Source organism: Myotis daubentonii, chromosome 3, assembly GCF_963259705.1.
Source record: "Myotis daubentonii chromosome 3, mMyoDau2.1, whole genome shotgun sequence".
Taxonomy (NCBI): domain Eukaryota; kingdom Metazoa; phylum Chordata; class Mammalia; order Chiroptera; family Vespertilionidae; genus Myotis; species Myotis daubentonii.
The window spans coordinates 147,744,776-147,764,147 of record NC_081842.1 but is presented as its reverse complement, the minus strand read 5'-3'; the positions used below and the strand labels follow the sequence as shown (position 1 = coordinate 147,764,147).

The 19,372-nt window shown below is 46.5% G+C and overlaps 1 protein-coding gene across 4 annotated transcripts in view; it reads right to left on the bottom strand.

The window, feature by feature from the left end:
• The window catches only part of BCAR3 (BCAR3 adaptor protein, NSP family member), a 101,333-nt gene that overhangs the window by 65,180 nt on the left and 16,781 nt on the right, over positions 1-19,372 (bottom strand). For all 4 annotated transcript variants that reach the window (XM_059688836.1, XM_059688838.1, XM_059688837.1 and 1 more), the window contains one exon: positions 6,105-6,144. In XM_059688836.1, the coding sequence (XP_059544819.1) occupies positions 6,105-6,144 (40 nt within the window). The remainder of the gene's footprint in view (positions 1-6,104; positions 6,145-19,372) is intronic.

Below are 19,372 nucleotides of genomic sequence, written 5' to 3'. Positions count from 1 at the left end.
GACCTCTCCCCTTACCTTTTTTATTTTATTTTATTTTTAAAGAATGGTTTACTGATTTTTAGAGAGAGAAGAAGGGTGAAGAGAAAAACATCAATGAGAGATGGGTTGCCTTCTGCATGCCTCCTACAGGGGATCCAGCCCACCACCGACGGGGCCTGTGCCCTGACCAGGAACTGAACCAGCAACCTCTCGATGCACAGGATGATGCTCAACTAACTGTGCCACACCAGCCAGGGCATCCCCTTGCCTTTTAAAACCACCCATCTGTTCTCTTCCACTCTACGTTTTCATATGTATCCTACAGTCCATTGCCTTCTGTAGCTGAGTAGAATGCCATTGTATGGGTGCGCTACAGTTCACCCTTTCACCAGTCGAGGGCCATTTGAGTTGTTTCATTTTTGTCTATTAGAAATAATGTCACTGTAAACACTCACATACAGATTTTTCATGATAAGGTTTTATTTTTCATAAATGACCGTCTTGTCATGGACTGTGAGGTAAGATTCCATTGAATGAGGGGCTCATTCAATGAATGGCCTCCATCCCTCTTCTTGTCTTCCCACCCTGCCTCAGCGATTTTTAGAAAATTGTAGTAACATTAAACTTCCCAGGAATATTAGCAGAGAATGTTTCTGGGTGGAATGGGAGAAGGAGGAAGTTCGTGCCTCTGAACTCGAGCCCCAGAGCGAGCCAGGGCTGTTACGCATTCAGGCGGAGTCTGACCCCCGGGTGCCACGGGGACGGGGACGTGCTGGCTCCCAGGATGTGCACACTCAGGCAAAGCCCCGCAGAGCCAGCCAACCAGGCCGTTATCTGCCTCACAGAACTTGTTAAATCTCACGGCATGTACAGCGTGCCATTGTTTTGGTAAATCCCTTTCATGACTGTGCTAGCCGGCTAATTTGGAGCAGACTGGCCTGTTGGGAGAAAAGACTCTCTTCAAAGACAGCTATTTAACCGTGACCGTGGCTGCGCCATCTTGAGCACAAAGGGGGAGCTGAAGTCATGCCCCTCCCCATCCCCCCCAGGTCTCCCACAACCAGGGCACTTATTCCTGGTGCTGGAATTCGCATAATTACTCCTCTTTAATCTGCTGGGTGACCTCATGCAGCCACAGCGGCTGCAGGAAACAGTAGGCCTTGCCGAGAGCTGAGCCTTGGGCAGTCAGTCGCATCTACAAGACCCTCTCGGAAAGAGCCTTTTCGAAGTGTTAACCCCATACAGCCCTGGTTTCTAAGCGGCTCCAGGCTCCTGTGCTGCTCTCACCCACTCTGGGGGAAGGAGTATCGAAAGGTGCTGGTCCCACCCAGGGTAACGGCTCCAGTCCTGTCCCTTCTCAGAAACTGCAAATCATTTTATAAAAGCACAGGAGTGGTTCCAGCAAGAGTCCACCAAGGCTGACTGAAAAGGCAGGGTTTCATTCCCTAGGAAGCCAGCCAGGAACAAAAGGCTGCATTCCCTCTCACACTTGCTAAGGGCAGTCGCCTGGAGAGCAGGCCTTTGTCCACAGCCTGGCCCTGAAAATGGGCTGCCTAGGCCCTGGATATTTAAAAAAAAAAAAAAAATCACTCCAGTTTCCTTTATAATAAACATTTCTTCTAAAAGAAAAATCCTCCATCTCTGCCCCAGTTAATCACCTCCACCCCAAAACACACACTTTTAAACCACTCCCAGAAAACAGACTCTTTATTAAAATGACTGTAAGTCTTGTGTATAAGGAAGCTACAAGCAATTAGAAATCTTTGGCCTGAAAGGAAGATAGGTGTAAGGGGGGAGGGGATAGGAAATAAGATAAATTTATAAAATTCAGTGTGGGGTGGAGCAGGACTGCCGTTCCTGAAGCTCAAAGAGGTAGCCCCAGGAAAAGAATGACAGAGAGTAAAAACGAAAGTAGCTCCCATGGGTTTAAGAAGGGCTTACAAAAGTAAAAGCGATTGGAGGAGCGTTGGGGGTCAATCTCCAGTCTTTTGAGGTAACATGATGGGTGGGCAACTATCAGTCAGATCCTTGGTCTTATGTCTGAGACGCAACATGAAATGCCACCCTCATTCTCTCGACAGGGCAATTTTATGGCTGAGAGCCGCAGGTTAATAAAGAACCCTTTCCCATTGGCTAAAACACCTGCCCCTCCAGCCTATCACAAAGAGGATCCTAACTGTGCTGCCCAGCCCTGGTTGCTCATGGCCAGGAAGATGGAACCCACAGAGAAGCTGGTCGGCCTAAGGTCTCCTGCTGTGGGAACACAGTGTGGGCCACGCGCCCCTCCGTGGGATCCTGAGGGGTGGTGTGACTCGGAGCTCCTCCCCGAATGCTATCTGGGAAGACTAACACACTAAGCTATTACCATTTACTCACATCTCAGTACAATAATTTTAGCCAATTTTGATGGGGGTGAAAATGTAGCAAAAACCAAATGGGGAGCAATAAACAGGGAAAGCAACCCAGAAGGTAAACTGTACTACACAATTTTGCTTAGAGCTATTTCCCCCATTAAAAAAAAAAAAAAAAAAAAAAGCTAGTTTTATCTAGGGTAAGGTATGCTAGGTACGCAGAGGAAAATTCCTGGGCTGCACACCACTAGCCAGTCACTCACGACTAAAGAGCAGGAGGAAGGCGGAGCCGCTGTGGAGGTTTCTGTTTTTTTGTTTTGTTTTGTTTTGTTTTTTTTACCTGGAAGGAGCAGCTTCAGATTCAGCCGAAGAGAATCAATTACTATGTTACAGAGAGGGGCCTGGTGTTTATAAAAACAGTTAACATCAGACATGCAAGGCAATCGTGTTTTGAGTTACTGTGAGGGAAAAAATGTGGGACAGGAGAGGGCTAGGAAAACAAGGAAAATGGAGAAAAAGAAGAAAAAAAAGGGGGAGGAATAAAACTCCCCCCTCTAATGGTCAGAATTAAAGAGAGAGAAATAGTGGAGAGTGAGCCTGCTAAGTCGCCAGCTCCTATGGACCTGCTCCAAGGTCTTATCGCATCGGACACGGAATTCAGCGGGAGTGTCTGATGCTGCCCGGCGCCAGCAGGAGAACAGCCGGGAGGTGGAAGGACCACCACACAGCGGCTTCCCAGCCTCACATCCCCCTCCGCTCACAGGAGCGACCCGTAGCCTAGCAACCAGGCCAGTCCTTTCCCTGCTGCATTGTGTGCTGCGATGCAAAGTGCGGGGAGTGCCAGCAGGACCCAGAGTACAAGCTGGACAGAAAGGCATTTTGGATTCGTTCTCTACCCAGCGTTCTCCTGCCACAACCGGCAGCCATATCATCCTACTTGTTACGCTTCAGCATCAATGCCTCCTCTCCCTGAGACCCAAGGAGGCAAGGCGGCCCCAGATTGCTCTCCCATGTCTGTGCACTGGGAAAACCAGGTGAAGACCGTTAGCAAGTCTCCAATGGAAAGGAGAGAGGCATTTGGAGACGCAGAGAGAAACCTGGGGCCAGAGCGCCCAACAGGACGAGCATTGCTGTCTGTTGGCCACACCTGGGTGCTTCCACTGCAGCGTCGAGACTCAGCGACCACGCACGCCGTTCTGAGGCCACAACGAGTCCCTAAAAAGTTGATATCGTGACTCTTGTTCATTAGGCTGATAAATGAACCTGACCGTTCCCAGGTGGCTCCCACAGGATGTAACATATTTTTCATAGAATCTCTACTTCTCTCCATGCCCAAGAGGCAGGACGTGCACAAGGGGGGTGTAGGGAACAAACAGCTCAAAGTCAGGAAGGCCACCTGGGCCCCACTTTATCACAGCTCCCTCACCTCGCGCGATCATCTTCGGCCCCTCCAGTCTCTAGGCGCCAGCTAACAGATCGGCAAGGCTCGAGAGGGTGCTAAGCCTGAGAAATGGGCTGGTGGGTTGAGGGCCCAAGGAGACTGACACAGGGAGCCACTCAGACCTGGAACGTGCTCTCAGAGCTTCAGGGCCCACAGAAGCCAATGGGAATATGCTACATTCACCCAACGAATAAATCCCAAGCCAGCCCTCCACACCAAGGGCAAAGTCAGAGAGAAATCTGTGAGGTATCCAGGAGGGTCAGGGAGACCTCGTTTATCCAACCAGATTCAGACACGGTTAGGAGCAGAGAGCAACCTTCAGAACACCTCTGCAAGTCCTTGAAAAGGAGAGCCCCCTGGAGCCACCGAGAGCCATTCTGTCATGTCTCATGGCGGGGGAGGCAGGGAGAGCCCCGCTAGAGAGAAGCCCCTGGCAACCCCAGTACCTCCTCAGTCAACTAGACTCGAGTCACAAAGACCGACATTCACGGGCCAGACGCAATCGCTTAGCTAACACTACAACAGGTCACACCAAAGTCTATGTTTAGCTTTAGAATTCATCACTGGATTATCTTAAAAGGTTTGGACTTTTGTAAAAGAAAAAGCTGAGTTATTGGAGTAAGGGGAGGGGCTGTGCTTGCTGAGCACGCCGGAGTGAGCCTGCAGTGGAGACGGCCAATTTCTGAAACACGGCAGGGAGTGAGTCGTAAGGGCTGCTGTGAATAATTGTAGGGCAATTTAGGCTGCGGTCAAGTCAAATCTCAGTCTGTGAGCAGCGTCCCCTAACGCTCTGCAGAGCACAACCTGCAGGAGAGCATGTGGGAGGCATCCGGGAGGGAGGGAGACACAGCGCTGACAGAGGTCTGGCCAGATTCCGACGGAGTGGCCCTGCTGGTTCAGGATTTCACATTTGCTCCTGGGACACTGCCGTTCAGACACAGACCCATCCCAACACACTTCATGATGACTGCCTCACGTGACCAAGCGGTTCCACTATAGCTCCCGCCTGTACCGTCCATCCTCTAGTCTAAGGGACAACACGCCAAAACCCTGGGGCAGGTACAGGCCCACGGAAAAGCAACAGGCCGAGTTCTCCCCAAGTGGGGTGCTGCTCTGGGAACAATGAAGATGACTGTGGCTCCTCAGAGGCAAGCTCCTTAAACCCTAACTCCTTCCATGATTTCTCCTAAAAATTAATATCTTTCTTTGTACTCTCTGTGCTAGGTTTCCATAAGCTTCCTTAAATTCTCTCTTCCATAAGTCTATTTGGCTTAACATAGATGAAGTGGGGTTCTGTGACTTAGAACCAACCAATTTTCCACAGCTGTTAATTTCTCTTAAGAAATTGTATGTTTTCCCCCTTCATATTATAATTAAAAATATTATAAGAAAAAATTAATCGTGATGTCATAAATAAAGAAACCAAGTGTGACAAATCGGAATTCTCTTTTCTGTAGTAGGTACCAGATTTAATGACAGTTCTCAAAAATAAAATAAAGCAAACATACACACCCGAAAAATGGGGTGGGGAGCAGAGGGAAGAAATGAAAAGCCCCCCTTTCCTTCTGCTCAGAAGGAAAACAGGGTTTAGAAGCATCAACTACTTATAAGCACTGAATGTCGGCCCCACTGGAAGGTAAGGTGCGAGCACAGCTCACGGTTCCAGATCCGCCACCGACAGGTGGTGGCGGTGGAGAAGGAAAGGACGACGCAGAAAACCTCAGGGCACCTTCAGTCCTCACCGAGGATAAACACGGTTCACAATTCCTCACCCACCATTCCCAAATCCAAAATTCTCTGAGAATTGGGATTTTAAGAATAATTCATTTGGCTGCCAAACAAACCTGACCTCATTTGGTGGCAAAACATGACCTGAACTACATAAAATCATTTGTGATCTCTTTATCCTATTTAAGGTAAAATTCTCCCATTTCACTGCTGAAGTCATGAGTTTGATAAAGGGGAGCTGACCCTAGAGCCCTTTGGGGTGAGATCTATATCTATATCTATATCTATATCTATATCTATATCTATATCTATATCTATATCTATTTACCTACCATATTACATTTCTTTTAAAATTCTGAATTTTAAAACACACCTGGCCCTAAGAGTTTCAGATAAGAAGAAAAGACTCTAGACTATACTGGGATGAGGTACGATCCCTACAAAGTTTACTAAAGACCTGAAACAGTCAAACTATCTCCTGGTTGTTTCCATCGCATCAGCTTCCCACACAAGCCAGACAGTAGCGTTACTTGGCAACACTGTGTTAAAAAATGGGAAATCCATTGCTTAGGGTCGTGATTACATGTTAAATTCTGGTTTCCTACCTTCACATATTCCAGAGTTGGGTCCAGAAGTTGCTGATCCCTGAAAAGAGAAAACAAAAATATGAGAACCATTGGGAACATGCATTCCTGCACTGAGTAAAATGTATCCAACACTATCTCACCCTATCCATCCAAATTATTAAGATGGGCCCACCTCCCAGCCAATACTCAGGAAGTGAGAGCAGACACCAATTCCCTTCATGGTGTGTGTTGGGTGGGTGGGGGTAGGGTACCACCATGACCTCAGTCTAGAAGCTCTATATATTCTGTCACGCTCAGCCTCCAAATGTTGGACTCTTTCCATGTGGTGATTCTAGGTTCACTAGAGCATAACAATTAGCCTTCAGGTCTGAGGCAAAGAGCTTGGAGGAGACCAGAGGTGGGAGGGAAGCAGGGCTGGCTGCCCATGCGGGCAGCAGTCTAACCCGGCAGCTGTGTCGCATCCACCTTGACAGAAGTAAAGGGAGGCTCCAGTAGGCAAGGCGCTGCCCAAGGTCACCCAGCACCCAGCAGTGAAGAGATAGGGGCTTGTGCCCAGTTCTGCTTTTAAACCCTTCCTCCTCCTCCTCCTCCTCCTCCTCCTCCTCCTCCTCCTCCTCCTCCTCCTCCTCCTCCTCCTCCTCCTCCTCCTCCTTCTTCTTCTTCTCTCTCTCTCTCTCTCTCTCTCTCTCTCTCTCTCTCTCTCTCTCTCTCTCTCTCGTCTCTTTTATGGCTGACTTGATTGGCCACCCATTCCTGGTGTCAAGCTGAGCGATTCGCTCTAATTTTCTTCAGTATTCCATGATTTGTTTCTCTCCCGCCTACTGTCTGCTCGTGTTTATCATAATAAAACGCTAGGGCTGACCAGACAATTAAACAGCAGCGATGGCACTGAGGATGCTCTTACTATAGAAAGCGGGAGAGGGTCTGACTAAGGCAAAGGGAAGGGGGGTTGAGACCTGAGACGATTCTTCCAGTGCTTGAGGAGTTACAGCAAGGCGGCCCCTCAGTGAGGACGTGCAGAGACAGCTGCCTCCGGAGGCCTAAACTTCGAAACAACCCGGCCCTGCACAGCGCGGTCATTTTGAAAGGACACGATGGCTCTGAAGCCTGTAAAACTCATCTTCTTAAGGAGGCGTCTTAGCATATCTACATCAAGAACTCATCCGCCGAAGGCAGGGGGCACCCAACAAGCAGCCGTCTGCAGGTTTGGCTGCGTCCAGGGCTTTGGAGAGACTCGGGGAGCCAGCAGGTCTACTCCCTAGAACAGCAGCAGCCAAGCCCCAGCTCAGGGACACAACCAGTTTGGGGGTGGGAAGCCTTCTTGGCCTGGCTTGACTGCCTGGTGAGGGCAGCTCACAGAGCACAGGGCACAGGGCAGAGGCAGGCTGGCACCGAGATGCTCTCTGTGTGCAGGCAGCTGAGGTTCTGAAATGAGTCCCTTTGTAGAACCAAAGCACCAGCGAAGAGCTTAGGCTCATGGGTCCTGGGTGCATTCCCATCAGAGGGGTAAACATCACTTTCAGGGCGAGGCCCTCACTTTGCCTGCAAGCTGGCGTTTTCCCCAAAGCTGCTGAGTCTGCCTGCTGGGCCTGGCCCCATCCTGCAGATGTAAATCTCTGTGGAACCACCCGGCCAACGACTAAAACTTTGTCGGCGGGACTCCAGCCACGGTGTTCCCCTTGACGTTCTTGAACCCCTGGTTTTCTACTGAAGTAACTTTTAGGCGAATAGTCATTCAGTCTTATGCTAATTATCTGAGCCCAGTGGTCACTCTCACGTGTGCAGAAAGATGTTAGAGCCACTGAAATGCTCTTTCTCATCTTCTTCAAATTTCTATTAATACATACGTGTCTTGATGCATGGATAAACAGTATAGGATGTGAGCTGTTTAAATCAATGGTTCTCTAATGATTTTGGTCTCAGGATCTCTTTATGCTCCAAGTTATTGAGGATCCCAAAGACCTTTTGTACATGTGGAATGTACCTACTGGTTACTGATCACAGAAATTAAAACTGAGAAATTTTCAAATTTTTAATCAATTTACATGTTAAAAGTAAACCCATTATGTGTTTAAATAAGTAGCATTTTTATAAATAATGGGTATGTTTTTCATAACAGAAATTCATTCAGTGATGAGAAGAGTGATGTTGTCTCACATTTTTGCAAATCTTTTTACTGTCTCCTATCTACTTCCATATTCAAGGAGACATGTCTTGGTTGAAGTAAATGAAGAAAATCCATCTAAACAGATATGTAATTGGAAAAGGGAGCGGTATTTTAATAGACGGTTCAGTTACTTGTGGATATTCTTTGATACCATACCAATCGTGCAAGTGGCAGTTTCTTAAACATTGGCAGTAAAGTGGAATCTGAAACCATATCTCTACTCTTTTGCATCTGTCTTGCACCTTGTTTTAGCCACACGTGATTGTGTAACCACTCTTCTAGCAAATCCTGGTTCATTGAATTATGCAGCTATTCTAAATGTTGACCCATTTCATTATAGCAGAAAAAAGGAATCCCAAGTTAATGTCATCATTGACCTCATCAGAAGTAAATAAGTATTGGGAAGCAGGGAGCGCATGGTGGAGGAGATAAATGTTCCAAGTTCTCGTTTTCACTTGAAGGCTTGAATTTTGTCAGTGGCAGCTAACACTGTCAAATATTTTTTTTTTGAGCTTCATTTCACTCCTTTTGGGGGGAATATCGGCCAAGCAGCAAGACCATACAGTTATGATTTTCAATTTTAACTCTTTTTTTTAGGTGCTCAAATGTCATTCTCTTGGTAAATTCTTTTTAGAATTTTGTCCAGGACCTGTTCTTCTCGCCAGATTTAGCTGTAAACTCCTCTGCGTTCACATGTGAAAGCTGAAACATCCCTCTCTCCCTTTCTCTGGCGATGCACCTGAAAACTCTCTAAGTTCCCTCAGGGTAACAGCTCAGGCTCTCAGGAGTGGGATAACCCACTTGGAGCAGGCCAGGAGCTGTGCCAGGGGCTCCTGAAGGTTTGTAAGGTCCCCACTCAGAGACGGGATGACCTCAGGGCAGGCCTGTGCTCTTCCCACCACCCTGCTCTCCCGCCCACAGACCCTGTGCCCGGGAGCCTGGGTGTTCTCCCAAAGGCCCCTCCTTCCTTGGATGAGCTCCCGGGTTCCGTTTGATCCCCCATCACACACACTCTTGGCAGAAGGGAAGGAAACCAAAGGCGCTGGTCAGGGGTAAACTGAAGTCCCCTTCTGACCCTGCCCCCAAATGAACTCCGCTAAGGGAGCCCTGTTCCGAGAGCAGAGGGGAATCCAGTGTTCTCAGGTTCTAGTTCAGGACTCCCAGGGTGCCCTAGTGGGTCCTCATATTCTCCTCCTCATCCTTTTCAGAGACGCAAGGGAGGGAATGTAAGGAGCGTAAACAGAACCGAGTGAGTGTGCTGCAAATCCAAAAGCTTTAAAAATAATTGCCTCGAACCAAACTAAAATGATATTTAAATGCAGAAGTGTTGTGTCTCCTTCCTCAGCCTGCCCCCGATCCCAGCTAACCAGGAAGACATGAGCTAGAAAACATAGCAGTTGGCCCTGTAGCCCCAGCCACTAATTTTAAATAGGATATCCAATTATTCATACAAGACTGTACAGCAAACACTCCTTGAACCACAGATTTATATTCTCCAACAGAGATCACTGGAAAACAAACAGAGGAACTTGGCAATATAAATAAAAAGTTGTGTTTTTTTTACATCGTGTTTTTTTTTTTTTTAAATGAATCCCCACCCATGTGGATCCATGATGCTGTGTGCATCTCTCTTTACAACTGCAGTCTGGCAGGCGTCCCCAGCCCCCCGCGAGGCCTGCGGCCCCTCACTGCACGGTCCACAGACCGCAGGAAAGCAGCAGGGTGAAACCGGACTCGCCTGTTATTTTGTCCTTAAGTGTATTGAGTTTTAAATAACATCACTATGTTTATTCCAGTTAAGTCACTCTTTCCACTATCCCACTTTCTTGAGTGCATACCGAAGGATGTCTAGTTGGGATATATTTATTATTTCAGCTTGTTTCTCATCTGTGACCAGGTTAATAATTTTCTCCCTCTTAAAAGGACACTTGATCTATAAGTGTTTGCTGTTTTGAGCTAAGAGGTTTTCTATCTTGAATGCGCAAGAAAAATTTCCCTAACAGGGATCTTCCCCAAGTGGTTGGCATACAGATAGAGAAGGAAGTACCCTATGTCTGTCTTAAGTCACACAAAGTTTTAAATGAATGAATGTTTAATTCTTTAAATAGTACAGAATAAAGTAATGGCTAACACGCTGCCAAACCAATGTCCTTTTATTTTATTTATTTATTTTTTTAAATATATTTTTATTGATCCCAGAGAGGAAGGAAGAGGGAGAGAAAGAGAGACAGAAACATCCATGATGAGAGAATCATGGATCGGCTGCCTCCTGCAAGTCCCCCACTGGGGATCGAGCCCTTTCAGTTCGCAGGCCGACGCTCTATCCACTGAGCCAAACCAGCCAGGGCAACAAATGTCCTTCTAGATATACATCAAAAGGGACCACTGGTAATAAAATGGTTACTTCATGTCATGGGGGAATGTGAGAAACGAGGAGGACGAATGCTCCCCTAAAACCCACACACATGAGGAATTCACAGAGCTGGCACCTGTGGCATAGTGTCTGCATCCCAGCTCACTGCATAGTGTTTATTGATACATGGTCTCTCCCTCTACAAGGCGAGCTCCCCAAGAGTACGGACCTGTCTACTTCATGCCCAGTATCTTCCGTACTTCCGACACGCATCCCACAAACATCATGGTGCACCTACAATATGCCATGCACGAGGCCAGACCCCGGAAACACAGGAATCCAAGACAAAGGCCCTGTCCTCAGGCAGATCTCAGGCAAGTGGGGAAGGCAGAGCCAAAGATCCAAACAGCCGAAGTTAGAGAGAGGGTGTCAGTGAGAGAAACACACCAGGAAGAAGCCTTTCTACAACATCTGCGCCACGTTTTAGGGCCGAGTAGGACTTGTCCCAGTGAAGAAGCTGTGGGGTAGGTGGTGATGAGAAATGACCAGGCAACAAGAGAAGCATGTGCAAACACATGGGGCCGTGAGACAATCCGGTGCATTTGGGGAACCCTAAGTGCTCGGGCGTTAGTGCCACCTTAGTCCAGGCGACCGTCACCTGCCACCTGAATCCTGCAAGACCTTCCCAGCTCCACTCCAGCTCCACCATCTCCACACAGCAGCCAGAGTGGCCCTTACTCATACCAGGTCTCCCCCGCACCCCCACCCTCCACTCAGAATCCTCTAACTGCTCCCATTGCTCCCATCCACTCAGAACAAAGCCCTGAAGTCCCCACCACAGCTGTTGAGGCTCTGATTGGCATGAGCCCAGCCAGCTCTCCAACCTCACTGTGATAGGTAGAATCTGAGGATGCCTCCTTCCGAGATTCCCATCCCCTGGTGAGTCAATCAAGCACTAAGAATGCTGTGAGGGGATTTCGCAGATGTAACTAAAGTCCCAAATCAGCTGACATTAAGATATGACAATTATCTGAGTGGACTTGACTTGAAGAGTGAGAGGGAACTGACATAAGGAGTCCTGTTGTTGGTGTGACATGATGAGAGAGCCTGTGAAAGGCCCATGGCATGGAACTTGGAGTGGCCCCTGGCAGACAGTCAGGAAATGGAGACCTCTGTCCTGCAACCATAAGAAACTGAATTATGCCAACAAGCTGAATGAGGGTGGGGAGCAGATTCTTCCCCAGAGAATCTGAAATTAAAAGGGGGTATAATCATAGGTACAAAAGAGCATAGAAAGAGAATACTATGAACATCTTTATGCCTAAATTTGAAAGCTTAGGAAAAATTAACAAATTCCTAGAAAATAAATTAAAACTAAGACTCAGAAACAAACAGAAAATCTGAATAGTTCTATGACCATTAAAAAATGGAATCAGCAGTTCAATGTCTTCCCACAGGCCTATATGGTTTTACTATCTAGCAAGTTCTGCCAAATTTTGGAATTATTTGTTACTTGAAAATTGTAAAAACTCTTCAAGAGACTTGAAAAAGATATTATAATCTTGATACAAAAAAACAGACAAGGTCAATATGGGAAAGGAAAAGTATAGGCTAACCTCACACATGAACAGATATGAAAAATCCTAAACAAATATTGACAAAGCGAATCCAAGAATCTACAAAGATACATCATAACCAAATTGGGTTGACTCAAAAATGGAGGGCCAGTTTAACATGAGAAATTCTATTAATATAATTTATCACATTGACACATTAAAGGAGAAAAATCATTTGGGCATCTGATTGATAGGGTGAAAGGCATTTTTTAAAAATCATCTTTTCATGATCTTGGCAGGGAGAAAGTTAATTCTCCACAAAGTAGATATAGTAAAAACACACACCTCCATAACCTGACAAAGAGCATCTTTGTCAAAACCCCAAAACCTCACCAAGTATCATTCCTAATGGTGAAGAATCAGAATCATTACTATAATCAATCAATCAATCAATCAGTCAATTAATCAGCAACAAGACTAGGGTTCCACTATTACTGCTTCTGTGGATCACTGTCCTGGGGGTCCAAGCCAGAACAGTTAAATAAGCAAAAGAAATAAAAGGTATAAGAACTGGAAAAGGGAGAATAAAACTGTCATGATTCACAACTAAAAACTGTCAACATAGAACACTCAAAGAATCTATACAGACCTTATAAGGAAGTAGAGCAAGGTTCCTAGATGTGAAGCACTGTGCAAACACTTTAGAGATTTAAAATTTACTGATGGGAGGGACTAGGGGGATCTTGCTCTGTGGCTGTTCATTCATCACAAGTGTATGCATTCCTAGAACACTTAACTGAAATGTAAGATGAAAAGGCAGGGTGTGCCTGACCAGTAGGCCGTCTGTTTACCTGAAGTAGTGGGGCCAAGGAGGAATAAACACTGCAGCCTCGGGGTATAACCCAGTGGTTCTCAACCTCCCTAATGCCGTGACCCTTTAATGCAGTTCCTCATGTTGTGGTGACCCCCAATTTCATTGTTACAAATTGAACATAATTAAAGCATAATGATCAATCACAAAAACAATATGTAATTATATATGTGTTTTCCGATGGTCTTAGGCGACCCCTGTGAAAGGGTCATTTGACCCCCAAAGGGCTCACAACCCACAGGTTGAGAACCGCTGGTCTAATGGTTTACCATTCTTAACTGACCCATGCACCAGGGCATGCAACACAATCAGAAAAGGAGAACCCAACAACCAGGAGAAAGTTTGCCCTCCACCAGCAACCTTGTGGCTGCAGCCTTTTTACATGTAAATATGGTTTTGGTCTAGTGCAGTGGTTAGCAAACTCATTAGTCAACAGAGCCAAATATCAACAGTACTTCTTCAAAATAGACTCGCCCAGGCCAAAAACCGACTTCTACGCATGGGCCACGAAGTTTCAATCGCACTGTATGCGTGCCCACATGTGGTATTTTGTGGAAGAGCCACACTCAAGGGGCCAAAGAGCTGCATGTGGCTCGAGAGCCGCAGTTTGCCGACCACGGATCTAGTGCCTTCACCCTCCATCCTCCACCTTGAAGCTCCATCAACATCCCAAAATCTCAGCTGGGGAAAAGGGGGGTTAGAGGGATAAAGGAAGGAAGACATGGTAACAGGCTTTAAATCTGCTAAGAATTTGTGTCCACTGGACAATATTCCTTACTAGATCACATGTTCTTTTGGGTAAGATTAATACATGGGGCAGTCTACCATTCTCATTTTATATTTTATTAGATGATATCTTTGGTTCTAAGGCCTTGCCCATCTCACCAGCCTCATCTTTCCTTGTCCTTCACTCCAACACATCCAAACTATAGGAATTTCCTGAATCAAGAAGCCTGGAATCCCCATGTCTCCCCACTCATTCCCACCTTCTCTGACCACTCTTTCCCCTGCTCCACCCCCACAACTCACAGAATTAATGAAATAACATCTCCTCAACACTTCTTTTCTATGCATCATAAAACTTTATAACAACTAATGATAATTCAGTATAGTATGTATACTCTTGCCTATCTCCCTTCTTGGACCATGAGCTCCCTGAGAACAGGGACCATATTTTATTTTATCCTACTTTGTAGCCCCAGGGCACAGTTGCTCCATAAATGTTGGTTTGAATGAATGAATGAATGAATGAATGAATGTGTGTGTCCTCTCCACTGTGTAGGAGACCTAGACCCTGACCTTTCCCTTCCACCACACTCCCAGGGTTCACCAAGGGAAGAATAATGTAGGGAGAGAGGGAACCGAGAGAGAAGGGTCCTTCTTGGACTGATGGGGTTCCTCCTTAAGGAGGTAACTTAGCCACGGGCCCGTGACTGGACTGTGATGGCCTCAGGCAGAGGCTCCCCAGCACCACTGAGACCAGATGTTTCCAAAGTGGCACTGCCTGAGAGGCTGGCTGCTTCTGCTGAAAATGAGTCTCTCTGGGCATATTTGAAAGGCCAGGGAGGAGGTTAATCAGGGAGATAACCAGGACAGATAGCGTCTACCACAGGGCCATCTGTTTATGGGAAGATGAAAAGAAATAGATGCTTAAGACAGGGCTGGCCTGGTGAGTGGAGAGATGACGTCTCTCGGAAAAGTATCAGCCAGTGTGCACTCAGATGTTCAGGTCCTTACAGATACTGACAATCACATTAAAGTCCCAATAAAGAGATATTTCTTGTTCTTCGTGGGGGCATATTATGTGAATAGCCTTTGCTAATTTAAAAAAAGGGATGTATCTTTAAAAACAGAGAACTATAACACTTACACTTAATACATTTTATTTCTTCACCTTAATGAATGAGAAGAGATTCATTCTCTTACATCTCACCATGTATTTACTGACCTTTGTTAAAACAGGCTTTTTCACTAGTAGTTGGCAGGATTAAGGTTGGTGCTTATTTTATATCCTCCTCCCAGGTTTAACACATGACATGAGAAGTTCCTTTTTGCAAAGAACCTTGGGGATAGTTCTTAATGATTAAACCAACAGATAGGTTTTAGAGCAGAGGCGTGGTCTAGACAGAAGCTCCCTGTTCTACTGCAGTGGGGGAATTCATCTTCCCTTTCTCGTGTCTAGAGCTAAAAACATTTACCGGATGTGATCTGGGCAGCCAAGTGTGACCACTTCTCTCAGTCTCATTATTAAACTGCAGTTAATGCTCCGAAAATCACATTAGCCCTTTTGACAACCATAGCACACGGCTGACTCACTCTGAGGCTGGTGTGATCCAAATTCTGGAATGTTGTTCACATGTGGCTATTGAGACAAACCCCATACCTTTACTGTTTTTGGACTCTAGAGAAAGTCTTTGCTTCTCCCTACACTCTTTCCAGTTAGATTTGGTCTGTTGTTTGAAAGTGCCAAGATCATTTTTGGATCTCATACCTGTCATTTTGACATATTAGCTATTCCTCCAAGATTCATGTCATCCACCAATGTGATCTGTATGTCAATATTACTGTCTAAATGGGTTTTTAAATTGGCTGGAATGGGGCTGAGGACACAGCCTACAGCATGCTTCATGCACTATCATCTAGCAGGAATCTTTCTCACCCCAAGGACATCACCAATGACTGGCATTTGCATACACACCTTCTCAACATTCCTCTAGTCTACCATCAGAGTAACCCTAGGAAGGAGAGTTAATCTGGTATGACTTGCTTTTCACAAAGCCTTGCTACTTCCTAAGGTTGCTGCTTCCTTTACCAATTTTTCAAAAGAAATCATTGTCCTAACCCCCCTCCCCCGAATTTGATGTCAATCTTATCGTTATAGAGATTAACCCTATCTTCCAAGTTCTTTTTTGGAAACTGAAACATCTCTCTGCATCTTTCCTGTAGCTGCTGGTTACAGCGCTGGTGTGATGGTCTCAGCCTCAAGCGCTCAGTCTTCTGGGGCCATGGGGCTTCGTCTCACTTGGTGTCTTAGAGCCTCTTGTCATGGCCTCATTCTCTTCCTTCACCTTTACTCTACCTTTTCCAATCACAGAAGTCATTTCCTTGACAAAAAAAAAAAAAAGGAAAGCCGAACAGAAGCTGAGCAATTTGGTTTCTCTGTTTCTCTCACATTCCCCCTCTCTTTGGTCTTATTGTTCCGGACATAACTTCTGAAAGCCCTTTGTGTTATCCTTAGCATTTCTCACAATCCTCTGCTCACTCTGGTTCTTTTACAGCCAGTGCCACCCTCTAATCTGGCCCTTGGTTGCATGGCCTGACCTTTTCTGCGTCTGGGTCTAAGGCGAGGACAGCACAGAGGAAGTGTTGGCACAGAGAAGGCAGGCCCTGGGGAAGGGTTAGCCAGAAAGTACAACCTGCAGTCACCTGGTCAAGGAGAAAAAGTGACCTGCGACCTGAGAGATGTTAAAGTCGGAGGTCAAGAAAACCAGACTTCTCATTGGACTAGTGAGATGATACAAAGGGCTACGCTGTGAAGGGGAAGTTAGGTCAGTTAGATCAGTAGCAAAGATAGAGAGAACAGGTGTTGGTGAGGTCAGATGGTTCAAAACGGGCATCCCCTTCTCCTAGGGCCATGAAGTCCTCAAACGGGTTGAGGCCCTGGCCTTCTTTGAATATCCAGCACCTGGCACAAAGCCTGGCACACAGTCAGGTTCAACGTCCTTGCGAGTGAATTCATCGGCATGGCCCTGGCTCATCGCACCACAGTGGGGATCCGAACAGGAGTCGTCCAGGCTGGACAAAGTCCTTCACACACACACCCTTCAACGCAAGGTACCTGGGTGATCTCATCTGTCTTCCTCTTTCAAATTGTGGTAAACACGTTGTCTTTCATTGTTTTGAACTGTTTCCCTTTCAGAGCCTCAGGCCTAACCTTCCCCTCGACTTGGGGAGTCTTCCTTCCTCTAGCTCAGAGCAGACTGCAACCAGGGCACATTTCCCTCCCTAATTGTCACAGACTGTTTACTTCGAAAACTCCTGCTTCTTTCACTTCAACAGCCGATTCCTGCTTCTGTGAGTCATCTCGATCTCATCTGAAAATACGGCAGTGCCCGATTAATGTACTCATGATGTGTGTTAAAAGAATGGCAATTAAACCATCTCCTCAGGCGGGTTCCCTAATCGTGTTAAAACAGTGCCATCTCACTGTCCTACCTATGACACTAGGGTGAGTCTCTAGGAACCCAAGACTGACACAAAGTGGTGTGGGGTAAGAAAAACTTGACGTGGCCATGGGTTAACCTGCGCTCAGCAGGATTCCAGTGACAGCACTGAGCTGAAAGCCGCTGCTGAAATCTTAACTTGGCAGCAGTCCGCCCAACTGAATAGTCAGAAGAAAAGCCGTATCAAGGCCAGTATGTCTCTTGGCAGGCACCGAGGGTCTGGCATCAGCGGATCAGGCTTCAGGCTGTCTAAGTCCAAACACAGCACTTTTGATAAAAGCAGATGCTTTGTTTGGCTGGTATCTCTCTGCCCTTCCTCCACTCCCACCAGCCCCATCCTCTCCACCCCCGACATTCCCCATCCCCTTTGAAAAAAGCATGTTTGTAAAAGTTTCTTCTCACTAATTCACAGGCAGAATAAAAGCGCTATAGTTTTGAGATAATGTCCTCAAGGCCTCTAAAAGGAAAGACTTCACCCAGCCAAACAGATAGAAACATATACCTCAGCTCTGTCTTCCAGGGCAGGCACCCGCCTCCAGGTGGCTGCTCCCCAAAACCTTGGAAAAGCAGCCGTCACCCCACAGGCAAAAGCCTGAATGCCAACCGCAGCTGTCCATTCACCTCTGCTGCCCACAGTGTCCTTAGGAACATAATCTCCATGCTGCTGACAGGCCACAGGGAGGGGAGCCCTGGGGATGTGACTGCTTTAATTAAACCAAAACACTGTATTAAAAAAATCATGTATATGAAAAAGAATGTGCTTTGCTTTATTACATGCTTACGATCTTTTCATATTGAATTTTGTCTCTCATCCAAAAAAAAAAAAAAAAAAGGGAAACAAAAGCCTTCCTTTGAACAACACAGCAGCTCCTGCCTCATTTCTCTGCTCTCCACCAGACCGAATGCTCAGCCTCCTCCGCTGACTCCCTGGAAGGGGAGCCCAGGATTCCTCGGGGCTGGCCCTACAGTCCTTCCCTTATGCTTCACAATCTCTCCCTTGGTGACGGCACCCATTTCATTTCTACGCAGACCCCTAACTTCATAACTTTTACTCAGACCTCTCAGAGCTCCAGGCTCATACTACCAAGTGGTGGTGCACATCCCCACATAGACCTGCATGCATGTCAGACCAGCACACCCAAACAGAGGTCTCCATTCTCTGCTACCAGCTATCTTTCCTCCCCTAAGAAAAAGCAGCCAACCAACCCAATGAAGCCTCAATCCTTTCCCAATCTTCCCCATCACAGTAAACAGCCCACTCCACACATCCAGCTGCCGAGCCACCCAGCACACGCAGCCCTCAGTAAATCAGCAGGCTCAACTTGAATCACCCACCTTCACCCACCTTCACCACCATCCTGGAGCCACCACCATCTGTTCCCTGCACTTTTGGAACCACCTCCTGCCCTCCCTCCAGCCCCTCTTCCCCCATCAATCAATTCTCCACCGAGAGACCAAATAATCTTCTAAAAACTAAATCAGATCAGGCTATTCCCTTTCGTATACCCTTTCAACGTCTCCCTTTGCCCAAGGAAGAAAACCTAAACTCCTTAGCAAGGTCTAGACCGGTGCTGTCTAATGGAAATACAATGTAATTTTAAATTTTCTGGTAGCCATTGAAAAGAAATAGGTGAAATTCACTTAAATATTTTCTTTAACCTATTTCAAAATTATCATCTCAATACATAGAAACATAACAAATATTAATGAAGTATTTTGCATTCTCTTTTTATGTTAAATCTTCAAATGTCTCCTCCTCCAGAGAGGCCTTCCCTCCACCAAATCCAAGGGGCTCTCTGAGGTACCTTCCTCATACCCCCTCCTTTTGTTAGGTATTTGCTGATGTGTTTGTCTGTGTGCCCCCTAATCTGGGCACTCCCTAAGGACGGGGCCCACATCTATTTCATTCTCCATGGGAACTCCGTACCCAGCACAACGCCTGGCACAAAATAAGCTCAATAAACATTCACCGAAGAATAAACGGTGAAGATACTGACATTAAGAACAAGGACGAGCGAGCCAGGGCTGGGCCAGTCCACTGAGAACAGGCTCTGTTTTGAGTCTCAGCACAATGGTGTGGTCTTTCAGTGCAGAGCAAGGTGGTGATACCTGTAAT